The 12915-nt window shown below is 38.8% G+C and overlaps 1 protein-coding gene across 2 annotated transcripts in view; it reads right to left on the minus strand.

Annotated features, from left to right (window-relative positions):
• The window catches only part of TP63 (tumor protein p63), a 156842-nt gene that overhangs the window by 80928 nt on the left and 62999 nt on the right, over window positions 1-12915 (minus strand). For both annotated transcript variants that reach the window (XM_023551621.2, XM_023551622.2), the window contains exon 3: window positions 5437-5691. In XM_023551621.2, the coding sequence (XP_023407389.1) occupies window positions 5437-5691 (255 nt within the window). The remainder of the gene's footprint in view (window positions 1-5436; window positions 5692-12915) is intronic.

Raw genomic sequence — 12915 nt, forward strand, 5'->3', positions numbered from 1 at the left:
AGGCTGCCATGAAGAAAGGCAGAGGAAGAACGCTCCCTATAAATCATTAGTGGAGGCAGAAGGGACCGAATTCATGGACAGTGAACAATCAGGGTTGGCACTGAGGGATACTGCTTGGAATTACAATTGTTTCCTTTTCTGTGAAGATAAAGAAAAAGAAAAAAACTCTCTTAATATTTATTAAGGGGCTACCGCTGGAGATTGTGCTGGGTAAGGCAAAAAGTGATCACGTGTCCAGTAGGCATGGTTACTACCCCAGCCTGTGTCCAATAAACAAACCTAGCCTGAGGATTCTCACAAAACATTGTTTGTACAGTTGTCAAGCTAACAAAGGTGGGTGAAGCCAATAATCAAGACAGATGGCCCTGTATTCCCAGAGAGGCCTCGTCCCTAGACTCAAGCACAACAACAACAACAACTATAAAACACATTCTACATTCAGAGGTGGGGTTCAGTCCTGTTAATTGAATTCCCAAGAAGGTGCCATGGAAAGCTATCTTTTCCTCACCAGCAACCCCAAAAGCATTCCATATCAGTACATGTGATTTTTAATGGCCATATAGTATTTCCTTATATGGACCGGCCACAATTTATTTAACTAGGTCCCCGTTAGTGAGTGCTTGAGTTGTTTTCAGTACCCTGAAACTACAAACTACTGTGCTGGCTCTTCAATAAGTGAGGTTCACTGTTATACTTTGTTTATCATGGGGAATGTAAAAAGACATCCCCAGATTAAAATATAAAGAATGCACAGCTAAAACCAACATATCCTGAAGTCTGGAAAGGGACCATCTATATATTTGGATAGCGGACAGGATCAGAGTCCCTTGAGGCTGCAGTATGCATGTTAATGGCCCCCAAGTATTTTTTTTTTTTTTAAGTAGTAAACATTTTGTTTTTCATCCTCTCAAATTATTCCATACTGTACAACTGAACTTTCAACAAAACTATAATAAATTAAATTCTTGAAACAAAAGGATTCAAATTCAGAATGGATAAACACTGTGTGCATAGGACACACTATGTGCCCAGCCAGGCACTGATAGGTGCTTTTACACATGCTATGTTTTTATGTAATCTCATGTTAAGGAAAGTATTAACATCCCCATTTTCTGAGGGAAGAAAGTGAGGTTAAGAGGGACTGAATTCTTTGAGAAGATCTCACGTGCTGCTGGCAAGTTTCAGGGTTGAAATCTTTGCCTAAATTTCTTGCCATCTCCAAATTACCATTCTTTCAACTGTCTGTGGCTGAATGCAGTCAGCTACAATCCTAGACCAGTATTACACTATTTCAAATGACAGATCAACTATATTGTAGAAATAAGAAGTCAGAAGCTAAATCTTAAATTCAGTGTTTAGTGTATGTGTTTGGATGCATGTGAAATATAGAACATGAAAAAATGTTATCACACTTTATTTCATTGGAAGAAGCTTAAAATAAATGCAATATTTTTATAGAACCAGAAACACAATCACATTTGTTATTTAAAATATATAAAAAAAAAAACTCATTGCCATCAAGTTGATTGTGACTCACAGCGACCCTACAGGATAGAGTAGAACTGCCCCATAGGATTTCCAAGGAGCAGCTGGTGCATTTGAATTGCCAACCTTTTGGTTAGCAGGTGAGCTCTTAACCCCTGTACCACCAGGATTCCATTTAAAATACAGAGAAAGGAAAAGCAAAAAAAAAAAAAAAAAAAGCATATATATTTTAAATGTATTAATGTAAATACTTTAAATATATTAATGTAAATATTTATAAAGTAAAACCAGAAATGAAAAGGGAGTACTCAACACAGAAGGGTGGCAAGTGACAAAATAGTACTAAAAAGATTTTTATTCAAGATTTTTAAAGAATTATCAGAAGACTACGCGGTAAGGGTGGCCTTTCCCTCATGACAGTTGCTTTTGCTGCTTCCAGTTCATGGGCAGTTTTAAAACATAGGGTTTCATTTTGGAAATTTGCTGTAAAATGCACGGATGCCTTTGAAATATGTGCTGTGTATTCTCAACATAAAAAAAGTCCTCCATCAGCTGGGCTGCAGGGTGAAAAAACCAGCTCCATGCTACCCAGGGCTTGCTGCCGTACTTCCCTGCCTTCCATCAATCACGAGGAGACAGTCTAGACAGGATGGAGAGACTTCAACTGGGAGTGAAGGGGCCCTGGTTCTTCTCCCTCCTTGGCTGGTTATTAGCCACATAACCTTTACTTCCATATGTTTCCTCATTTATAAAACTGAGGATAACTTCCTTGATGATGATGCTCAAGTGAGACAAATTCAGGAGAAAATACCTTTAAAATGTGAAGTCTATGCAAAAATGTGATGCTACTTAATTTGACTTGAAGAGTTAGATTTTGCTATGGGCAAGATACAGGTGTCAGTGGCTAAGAACATACATCTTTTTAAATGATCTCAGAAGCTACTCAGATAAGGGTTCAATTGTCTTTAAATCAAAAGAAATGCAATCGTGCCTAAAATAAGCCTGGTTGTGAACAAGAAAGAGCTTTAATCAAAATATAAATAATATAAATACCATATGATACACTAGAATGAACATCTAATCCAACCACCTTATTCTGTAAAGTCTACAGAACAAACAATAGGACAATTCAATGGAAAGCCATGAAGGTCAGAACAAGTTAACCAATGTCACTTAGTTAATGGCATAGAAAGCACCTGATTAGAATCTAAGTCCTTTGGAGAACTTTCTGTTCTGATTTACTATCATTTCATCTGAGGAAAGGGTAGGTTTCACCATCCTCATTATACGTAGGCAGAGAGTAAGATTTAGAAAGTTGAAGTGACTTGGTAAAGGTCACACAGATGATCAAGACTAGACTCCAGGTTTTCTGTCTCCCATTACCCCTTTTTTCCAGAGTGCTGATATTCCAGCCATCGCGTGTAAGAAAATTTTATTGGTGTACTCCACATTGAAACTTTACCTTTTCTTCTTAATCTACCATTTAAGTAGAAATCCTCTAACCTTTCTAGTGAGACAATTCACTTCTATGAGAGAAGAGGCTTTGAATGGGGGAGGCTTAGTTGCGTGCTCCGTCAGATTGAAAGAGACCTTAAGATTTTTATATGAGGAGTGTGGTAAGAAAGAAAGAAAGAGGAAGATTAATTTTATAGTTTACTTACATCAAGCTCCCTCCCCATAGTTCTTGGACTATTTTAAAGGGAAGTTATTATTCATTCAGTAGTCCCAAATATACCTAGCATTCCCTGAGTTGTGCTCACTCATAACAGAGCCCTGAATGTATTTGTCAACCATAAAACCATTATTATTGAAAATCAGTGATTGTAAATGTCTAATAAGTAGCTGCTGTTGTAAGACACAGCACTCTGCTTAGAAAATGGTTATCCAGTGGTTCTTCAGCAAAGTATTAGAGTAATCAATCAATATTTATTTAAGGCTTACCAACTCTAAATTTACTTACCTGTAGTATCCATTTCCAGGATTATAAATACAAAAGAGACTAAAGATTATGACATAATTGGTAAACAACACATGGGGGAGGGGGCCAAGTTTTAAACTAGTAATTATACTTCATGGTTGAAATATTAGCCACAGCAGAACCGTTTTTCGAACACAAAAGGAAATAAAGTTAAATAAAACAAAATTAATTTTTAAACAAATTTGGGACATTTAGATGTGAAATGCTGGAAAGAAAGAACAGACACAATCTGGTGGGAAGGACAGAAATCAGAAATAGGTAACGTTAGGATGTCAGGTAACGTCTAGGCTGCCAGCTTTCCTCACTAGTAAAATGCTAATGGTAAAACCTGTCCCACCTACTTCATGGAAACCCTGGTGGCATAGTGGTTAAGTGCAATGGCTGCTAACCAAAGGGTTGGCAGTTGGAATCTGCCAGGCGCTCCTTGGAAACTCTGTGGGTCAGTTCTACTCTGTCCTATGGGGTCGTTATGAGTTGAAATCAACTCGACGGCACTGGGTTTGGTTTTGGTTTGGACCTACTTCATAAAACATTGTGAGGTCAAAAGGAGAGAACCAATGTGAACTTATTTTGGGATGTAACAGGTGTTGGGAATGCAGATTATTTTAAACACTATGCACAACTAGATTAAAGTCTCCAGTGAACTGGATACTATATATGGCATAAAAGTAGAAATGCTTTCCAAAGAGACCTATGTGTCAACGGTGGGGACAAGTGGTAAATCAAATTCTAAACCTACTTTTCTAAAAGGTGGCAATATTTGGAAGGTTCCTATAATCCATGAACTCTTTAAATTGTCTGGCAAACATACATGCCACTTTTATCTTGGTCATTCTTGGACTGACCAATTAAATCCAGTTTTATAAGCTCCTCCCTTATATCAGAGCTGTACTTCCATTAAAATACATAAAATAATAAACTTTGAAATAGAATAAACAACTTTGTACCTTTATAATTTTTAATAAATTCTATGCTTTCTTAGAAAAGTTATACCGTGTATGCAAAGAGTTTTTGTTTTGTTTTGTTCTTCTCCAGTGAAATCAGAATCTCTTTGGGCTAGTTCAGGGCCCTGATGTGTAGATTAACAGGCTTCTTCTTTTTGAGGAAAGAAAAGATGTTTCTAAATATATAAACATATATGTATCAATGAATTACGGTTCCTTTAATGGAGCCTACGTGCATAACCAAATTTAGACTTCCCCTCATAAACGGAGGAAACCCTGGAGGCGTAGTGGTTAAGAACTACAGCTGCTAATCGAAAGGCTGGCAGTTCGAAACCACCAGGCACTCTTTGTAAACTCTATGGGGCAGTTCTACTCTGTCCTATAGCGTCGCTACGAGTTGACTCAACAGCAGGGGTTTTGGTTTTGGGTTTCATATATGCAATTTCTTATTTTATCACAGTGTAATGTGAGATTTCTCTCTTCAAAATAATATGGGGAAATACCTCATATTCTGGGAATTATAAACAAATATCCTATGATTATGTTACTTCGAATTGGCATAATGCTTTACATTTTCCAGTGTGTTCACACAAAGGACCTTACAACAGTGTGACAATACAAAAAAAAAAAAAAAACAAAACTCATTGCCACTGAGTGGATTACAACTCATAGAGACCTTATAGGACAGAGTAGAGCTGCCCCCACAGGGTTTCTAAGGAGCAACTTGTGGATTTAAACTGCCGACCTTGTGGTTAGCAGCTGAGTGCTTAACCAGTACACCACCAGAGCTCCACAAAAGGTGTGTGAAGCAGGCAGGAAAACACTGGCTGAAATTGTTAGAAGCTCTCTCTCTCTCTTTGGTACAGTGTTAAATATTTTAAGAAAAAATGTCCTTGGGAAGTGGGGAGGAGAAATCTTTCACCTTTTAATATAGACTTTTTTATGCTTTGAGAAGGGAAAATGCTGAAAGGAGAGCTTTGCACTTGGGGGTCGTGCTTAATGACAGATGCGCGTGGCTGGTTCCCTTACCGTCCAGGTGGCCGACTTGGCTGTGCTTGACTGCTGGAAAGACACATCGAAGCTGTGCGGGCCTGGGTAGTCTGTGTTGGAGGGGATGGCAGGTGACGGAGATAGGGCATCGAAGGTGGAGCTGGGCTGTGCGTATGGCGAGGGTGCCGTGACGCTGTTCTGCGCGTGGTCTGTATTGTAGGGACTGGTGGACGAGGAGCCGTTCTGAATCTGCTGGTCCATGCTGTTCAGGAGCCCCAGGTTTGTGTACTGTGGCTGCAGGACACCCAGAAACCCTGATGTTAGCCTTTAAGCCACCGATCATTACTCCAAAAAAGGTATCATCTGGCACATGCATTGTCATCCAAGGTAAAATCCCCATCTGTGATATAAACACCCCAAGAGAAGTCTGGGGCCTGTGTGTTTTGTAATGACCTGCACAGACCACACTGCTGTTACCTGGAGTGCTTTGTGACTACCTCCACAAAATCATTTGAAAGTAGGTTATGTGTCTTGACACACTGGGCAAGAAACACGCAGTGTGCAATACAAAAAAAAAAAAAAAAGTCCAAACCCATTGCGGTCAAGTCAACTCCAACTCAGAGCAACTCTATAGGACTGAGTGTAACTGCTGCACAAGGTCTCCAAGGAGGAGCTGGTGGATTTGAACCGCCAACCCTTTTGGTTAGCAGCTGAGCTCTTACCCACTGTGCCATCAGGGCTCCACAGCGCTTCTCAGGGTGCTCAGTGTGCAGTAGCTGCTCAAAATTCTCTTAAATAAGTTAATACTCTCTGTTATATCATCATCATCATTTTTTTTCTTCCTGCCATGGTATTTCAAATGGAAAAGACCACGTGATAGTCATGTTCCAGAAAGGATGTAAATATCGAATTGTGGTATATGGGGGAAAATTAGAGGATTGGATGACCTCCAAATTTCCTTTCAGACCTGTAATCTCATTTCTGTCCTATCCTAGGGTACCAGTAGTCTTCCCAAGAAACTATTTTCAGAAAAACTTTTTGGGGGGGCATGCGTGGGTAGTAGGGTTAAGAGAGCCAACTATATATTTAAAAAAGTAATATGCTAGTATAACATCCAAACATGGTCTAATGTTTTTAATCTTCTTTCATTTTCTCTGTAGCAGTTTATTATTTTCTGAAGTAGAACATGTATAAGGGATATACTATGTAGACCATGTCATTACGAATAAAGTCCTATTCTTGGTATAATTCAGCATCATATAAGCTCAGGAAGTTCCTTGTACCAGATGCCTGTCAGTTTTCTATGTGAACGGACTGCAGCACAGAGAAGGTGCTCATAAGATGTTTATGGAAAAATGGATTAAGTTGTTCCCATTTACCCTGCAAAATAACTTGACTGTATTTCTCTCAGAGCGAAAAAGAAATTTGCTCAAACATCGGCTGATAAGCAGGGATATTGAAACCAAATATTCTGGCTCCAAGTTGAGAGCTCCGGCTACTCCATCACAACTAGAAGCCTGATCAGATAAACGAGCTTCGTCATTCCTAAAGCCTAGTCAAATTTAACACATTTCCAGAAGGGGCAAACATGCTATGGTAAAGATTTTCCTTTGTGAAACCTTCTTGGCACACGGAAATCTCATTGTTTCTGCAAGTTAGCAAAGGTGGAGAAAAACAAAAGGAACAAGAGAAAGGCAGCCCTGTCCACAGTTATTTTATTAAGAAAACATGGAGCTTGGGTCTTCAATAGAAATATAACCCTTAGAATCACAGGCTAAGTAAAACTGTGGAGAAGGAAATCCCAAGGATTTGAGAATATTTTAAATTAAACCTGAAGTTGAATAAAATGATTTTCTTGAGCTTTCATTATTTCACATGGGGGGAGAAAATGGACCCCTTCATTCCATCCAGTCCAGTGATCATCTGTCTAAATGTTCACGGCCGCACGCCCATTCCATTACATTTATACATTCACATTCCATTGCAGAACGCCATGGCCCCATTTGCTCTTCAAATAACTATTCATCTCTTTACACTTATCCCTTTGCTGACAGGAACAGCTGTTTGTCTCGCCTTCTCTCCCCTCTGATTTCTACAAGTCCTATTCCTCTCTATTCTCCATCCTTAGCTCTCCCTCCTGACAGGTGCTGCAAAAAAAAAAACCAAAAAAACAACGACGAGGTAAGGCAACTAAAAAAAAAAAAGTTTTTTTTTTTTTTTTTTTAGGGGAGGAAAAAAAGTAAAACCTGAGGCCGGTACAAATGCGTCCACACTCCACCCCTGTCTGAAGGAAAGCTTTTAGGTGTCCAAGCCTGAGGCAACAGCCAGAGAAGGGGATTGAGAAGATATTCTTTGTGTTCAAGTTAAGGGTCAGCATACAAAGCACTCATGAACGTCCTGTAGGGATCAGATAATACTCCCAGAGGCACGTGCTTCCCCAGAGCAGTACAATTAGAGAGGCAGCCGCCCCTGACAAAAGGGACAAAGACTCTCTCTGAGCACTAGTGGGGGGGGGGGGAGCAGTAAAATGCCTGCTGGGCCATCCTTTTCCTCCTCCTTCTAGCTACACAGAATGGAACTGCAGTTAATTGTGGGCTTGGATGAGAACAAAGAAACATGAGCACTTCGAATTTTTTTTTTCCATATATGTAAAGAGAAAAGTTTTGGGACCATGTTTTAAAAGTCAGTGAGCAAACACTCAGGGCTTCTCCAAAGACTTAAGAGAAAAGGAAACTCCGTTTACCTTTGAGTCACAAAGGAGGCCCCCAGAAGAGCAGTAAGATTGAACATTCTGGGTGGCATCAAAGAATTAGAAATTGTATTCCAAAAATTATTAATAGCACTCTGGCTGCTAATGGGTCTACTTCTAAGTGTTTCAGTTTTTAATTCCATACAGTTCCAGGTAAAATATTTTACTTAATACAACCCACACAGGACTTGCTACCAATTTTCATATTTCAATTTATATAATGTACATGCATACCTCAATTTATATAACATAAAGCTAGTATTCTCAGGATTGGGCAAAAAGCTGCTTGCTATTCACTGGAGCCCTGGTGGTGCAGTGGTTGAGTGATACAGCTGCTAACCAAGAGGTCGGCAGTTCAAATCCACCATCTACTACTTGGAAACCTTTATGGGGCAGTTCTACTCTGTCCTCTAGGGTCGCTATTGGTTGGAACTGAGCTCATGAAAACAGGTTTTTTTTTTTTTAATCCATGATAAAAATGGAAAAACGCATTCCAATTTAAACTATTCCCAAATCATGCTTTAAAGAAACATAAGCCAAGTAGCATAATCAATTGCCAAAAAAAAGTATAAAACCAACACTGCTTATTTTGAGTTTGCCTGAAACTAACACAAGCAACAACAAACTCACCATAACAAGAACTGTATGATTGGAAAGCTACTTGAATATTTCTTACAGTCTTATTAAAAATCAGTAAGTCTAAAAGTGCCATAAGAAACAATATTTTAGAAGTTAATTTAAAAAATATTTCATAAAAATGTAGAAATAAAAGAAAGAGTTTAGCTCGCTTATTCTCTTCTTACTGAAGAGACATTGGACATGTTGGCAAAGTATGATGGGAGCTGAGGGGCAGATCAGCATAGCCAAGAACAACTGTTACCCAGGTGGGGCCATTTACATAGTTTGCAAGGACCTGTACAAGATAAAAACGCAGGATCTCTTGATCGTAATTAATTTCAAAACAGTGACAGCACACAGGGTCCTATGTGACTGAACAGTTTGCACACTGTTGAAGCCAACCTTGTGCCCAAATCAATGTGAGTAATGCCTCTTCCTTATTTTCCAACAAAGTAAACCTGGTAGGGTGACAGAAGCAGTACCTATGGCTCTTCTTCCTTGGTCAGTAATTCCATAAACACAGAGGGGGAATTTTATAAGTATTATGCTAAGGTGTTAATTCAATGTCTGATGATTTACAATGACAGATAAAAAAAAGGAATTTCTGAAATTGGAACATGACACTTTGGTATCACCCACAAAAACTGCCCTTGGAGGAAATTTTAAGCCAACAGAGCTCTATGTGACCCCATACATCCCATGTGTATTCTTATGCAACAGCCCAAAAAACCAAAGCCAAACCCAGTGCCATCGAGTCAATTCCGACTCATAGTGACCCTATAGGACAGAGTAGAACTGCCCTATAGAGTTTCCACGGAGCGTCTGGCGGATTTGGACTGCTGCACTATGCCACCAGGGTTTCCTATGCAACAGAAGTTACTAGAATAGTTGACAGGAAGTAGGAAGAAGATTCTCCCTTTCCAACTAAAAGGTATCTTGATCTGCAAGCACTCCAGTTCAACGTAGGTTGAAGCAATGAATGAATGAAAAAAGTTATATATACCATCACGTCTGAAAAAAGAGAGTTTTCTTTCTGCAACACATAAAAGGCAAAAATGAACATAATTTTTTTTCTATGTACTATGCGCTTGATAAAGTAGAATAGATTTCCTCTGAATTCAAACAGATGCTTCGTTTCTTATAAAATAACTGATATAGAAGACTCACTGAAAAAAAAAAACCTGTGTCTATAGTTGGAATCTATTCTGGTTTATCACAGGCTAGCTGATGAGACTACAGAAGGATGGTCACTGGGACTTAATATACTCCAAGTAATCTCAGAACACCCTAGGGGATTGTGAAACAAGGAACTGGTGTGATAAGTGTAGGATGACAAATATTCTCGAAACACTCACTTTCACTATTAGGACTGAGCAAGTTTAACACCACCAATTTCCAAATTGATATAGGGAAACATGTTTTCTTGCTCTCTCCTCCCGTAAGTTGTTTTGGATTCTCATAGCCATCAACAGGCTCTGATTTATTTCTTCGCTACACTACAATTTGGATGCTTGAAATAGTAGCCATAGAGAGGACTAGGTTTTTCCTAACTGTTGTTGTTCGTTGCCATCGAGTGGATGCTGACTCATGACAATCCCATGTGTGCAGAGTAGAACTACTCCATAGTGTTTTCAAGGCTGTGACCTTTTGGAAGCAGATTGTCAGGACTGTCTTCCTAGAAATCTAAAATATTTCAGGCGCCTCTGGGTGGGTTCAAACCACCAACCTTTCAGCTATTAGTTGAGTGCTTAACCGTTTGGGCCGCTTCAGGGACTCTTCCCGACAGTCACTGCTTTAAAAGTGTCCTGTGAATACTATCCCTGCAATTTCTTGTTGCCTTTCTTGCATTACATTCATGTAATGATCTTAGATTCTGAATATGATATGGGACTGCATTTCTTTATCACTCCAGTGGTAATGTACCAGTATATATTGCTGTAAGCAACGCTCAATGTTGAATACCTGCATTTTTGCTTACTTAAAGTTGAAGATGTAATTACTTTCCTATAAAAGAATTCAACATCAAAAATGAATTTCAGTCAAGTCATTTGGCCAGTGCAACAGATACAGGGTTTGATGTAATACAAGACTCAGGCAGAGTTTGTGTTTCTGAAGATTGATCTCCTCCAATTTATGTGTGTAAAATAAATTTTATAAGTCCCCCCGACCCCAAATATTACTAAGGATAATTGCTAATTTATGAACATGGCAATAGCCAACAATGCATTGCAAGAGATTCATGAGAAATGGAAAGAGGGCCCGATCAGGGCAGGAGCATTTACTGTTGGGATATGTAGTTATAATTTATCTTAGTTCAAATGGGTCTTTTTCACAGAAGACAATACCTTGTCCAAGTTTCACTTGGAAGAAATTTCATTTATAATCTGTGACTGACCATTAGATGAGGCCAGAGAATTGGATGTTCCTCAGCACTCCTTAAAGTCCTGTATGGGCTCTAGTCATGAGAAAGAACTCTGGACTTAGACTTGGTAACATGGGGTCTAAGCCTCAACACTGCTGCTAACATGCTGTGTACCCCTGGGCAAGGTGCTTGCACAATTTGGACCTAAGTTTTCTATAAAGTAAACAGTGTATACGATGAGGTGGTTGAATCTGATGATCAAACATAAAGGATGCTCCGGTTCTAACCTTCCATTAGTTAAGGGTTATGGGCATCCCAATCTGGGAAGCTCTTTTAGAATAATGAGATGAAACTGCTTTCAAAAATGTGTAAGATAGCTATTTTTTTTGGTATGGATTTGCCAGGCCAAACCTAGAAATCCAAAATGTTTCGGGCAGCATATATAGTTTCCTCAAGTGATATAACCTTTCACCTCAGGCTTCATGGAGGAGCTTTTGTGAACATTCTAAAGCCCCTCCTGGGAAAAGAAAACAGTTTTCTTCATGACCCTGGCTTTACAAAGTATTTGTTCGATTATACTCTAGCAGACAGTACTACATTTTCAGCCCCAAATATCGGCGGGATAGTGACTTTTCAACAAGCACTGCCTGAGGGAGAAATGCTTGTCATTTTTTTGTCTCCCACCACCTGCCTCACCTCAAAGAACGATAGTTTGTTTTATGCTAGAATTAAACACAATTGACTTAAAGTGCTCCATTCGAGGTTAAGAAGACATTTGTACTATGATGTCACATTAAAGCACCGTTCTTTCTACTTAAGAATTTATTTACCACCACATTTTTCTCAAAACCAGATTTTGTTAGGCGTAAAATATTTGGCTTCTTGTGTCTTTTAAAATGATCGTAAAAAGTCAATGTTTGGAGGTAAAGTATAGCTATACCTGTAATGAACAAAATGTAAGAATGAAGCGTTTAAGAATACACATACCTACAAAGACAGTAGGTTAGGAGTTTACTAGAATGTTTTATCTTCTGACACAAAGCGTCAAGGGTCCTTTGAGGGACCAGATTCCATAACTTGAGAGCCACCTAAAAGCCCCCTTTCAATGCCACAGAACAACAGGTGAGACAAATATAAACACAAAGCTGGCTGATCAGGTGGATGACAATGTCAACAAAAATTAGACATAGCATTTGAAAAGCTAGGATGTTTGAAAAGTATTGAAGTTACTATTCAATCCAAATATCACTAAGTTGGCAGAGCTCACTTAAAGAAAAATAAACATTAAATTCTAAGGTTTTTAGCAAGTTCTTCCTTCTAGTAATTAAGAGAAATGAGCAAAATACAAATTGTGAGGCATCTCGCTTCTAAATCGAACTGGCATCACCATTACCTGCCAAGGAAGCCTTAGGCTTAGCAGACAGCAGGGAGGTATAATTTTAATATTCAATAATTTTTCTGGCAGATATTAGAGAAAACTATTCAGAATGTCAATTTGTTCAAAGTGAACCGAGAGCTATTTATTAAAATTGAGACATAAGTAAATAAGAGGCCATTTTCAATCTATAACAATGACCATGTTTCAATAGCTCTGTTTAGCAGACTAATGGTGACGTTTAGAGAAAGACCCAATCAATAATGAAATTCCTTAGGGAAGGCCATGCCATCTCTATGAAAAGTACACAATGATGACTTTAGAAGCTCAGCAGTTTTTACCTTTGGTTGAAAATATTTACAAATAATTTTGATAGTGTATCTGACTAGTTCACATCAGAAATTGTGACTTAAA

The sequence above is a fragment of the Loxodonta africana genome, chromosome 1 (genome assembly GCF_030014295.1).
Source record: "Loxodonta africana isolate mLoxAfr1 chromosome 1, mLoxAfr1.hap2, whole genome shotgun sequence".
In the NCBI taxonomy this organism is placed as follows: Eukaryota; Metazoa; Chordata; class Mammalia; order Proboscidea; family Elephantidae; genus Loxodonta; species Loxodonta africana.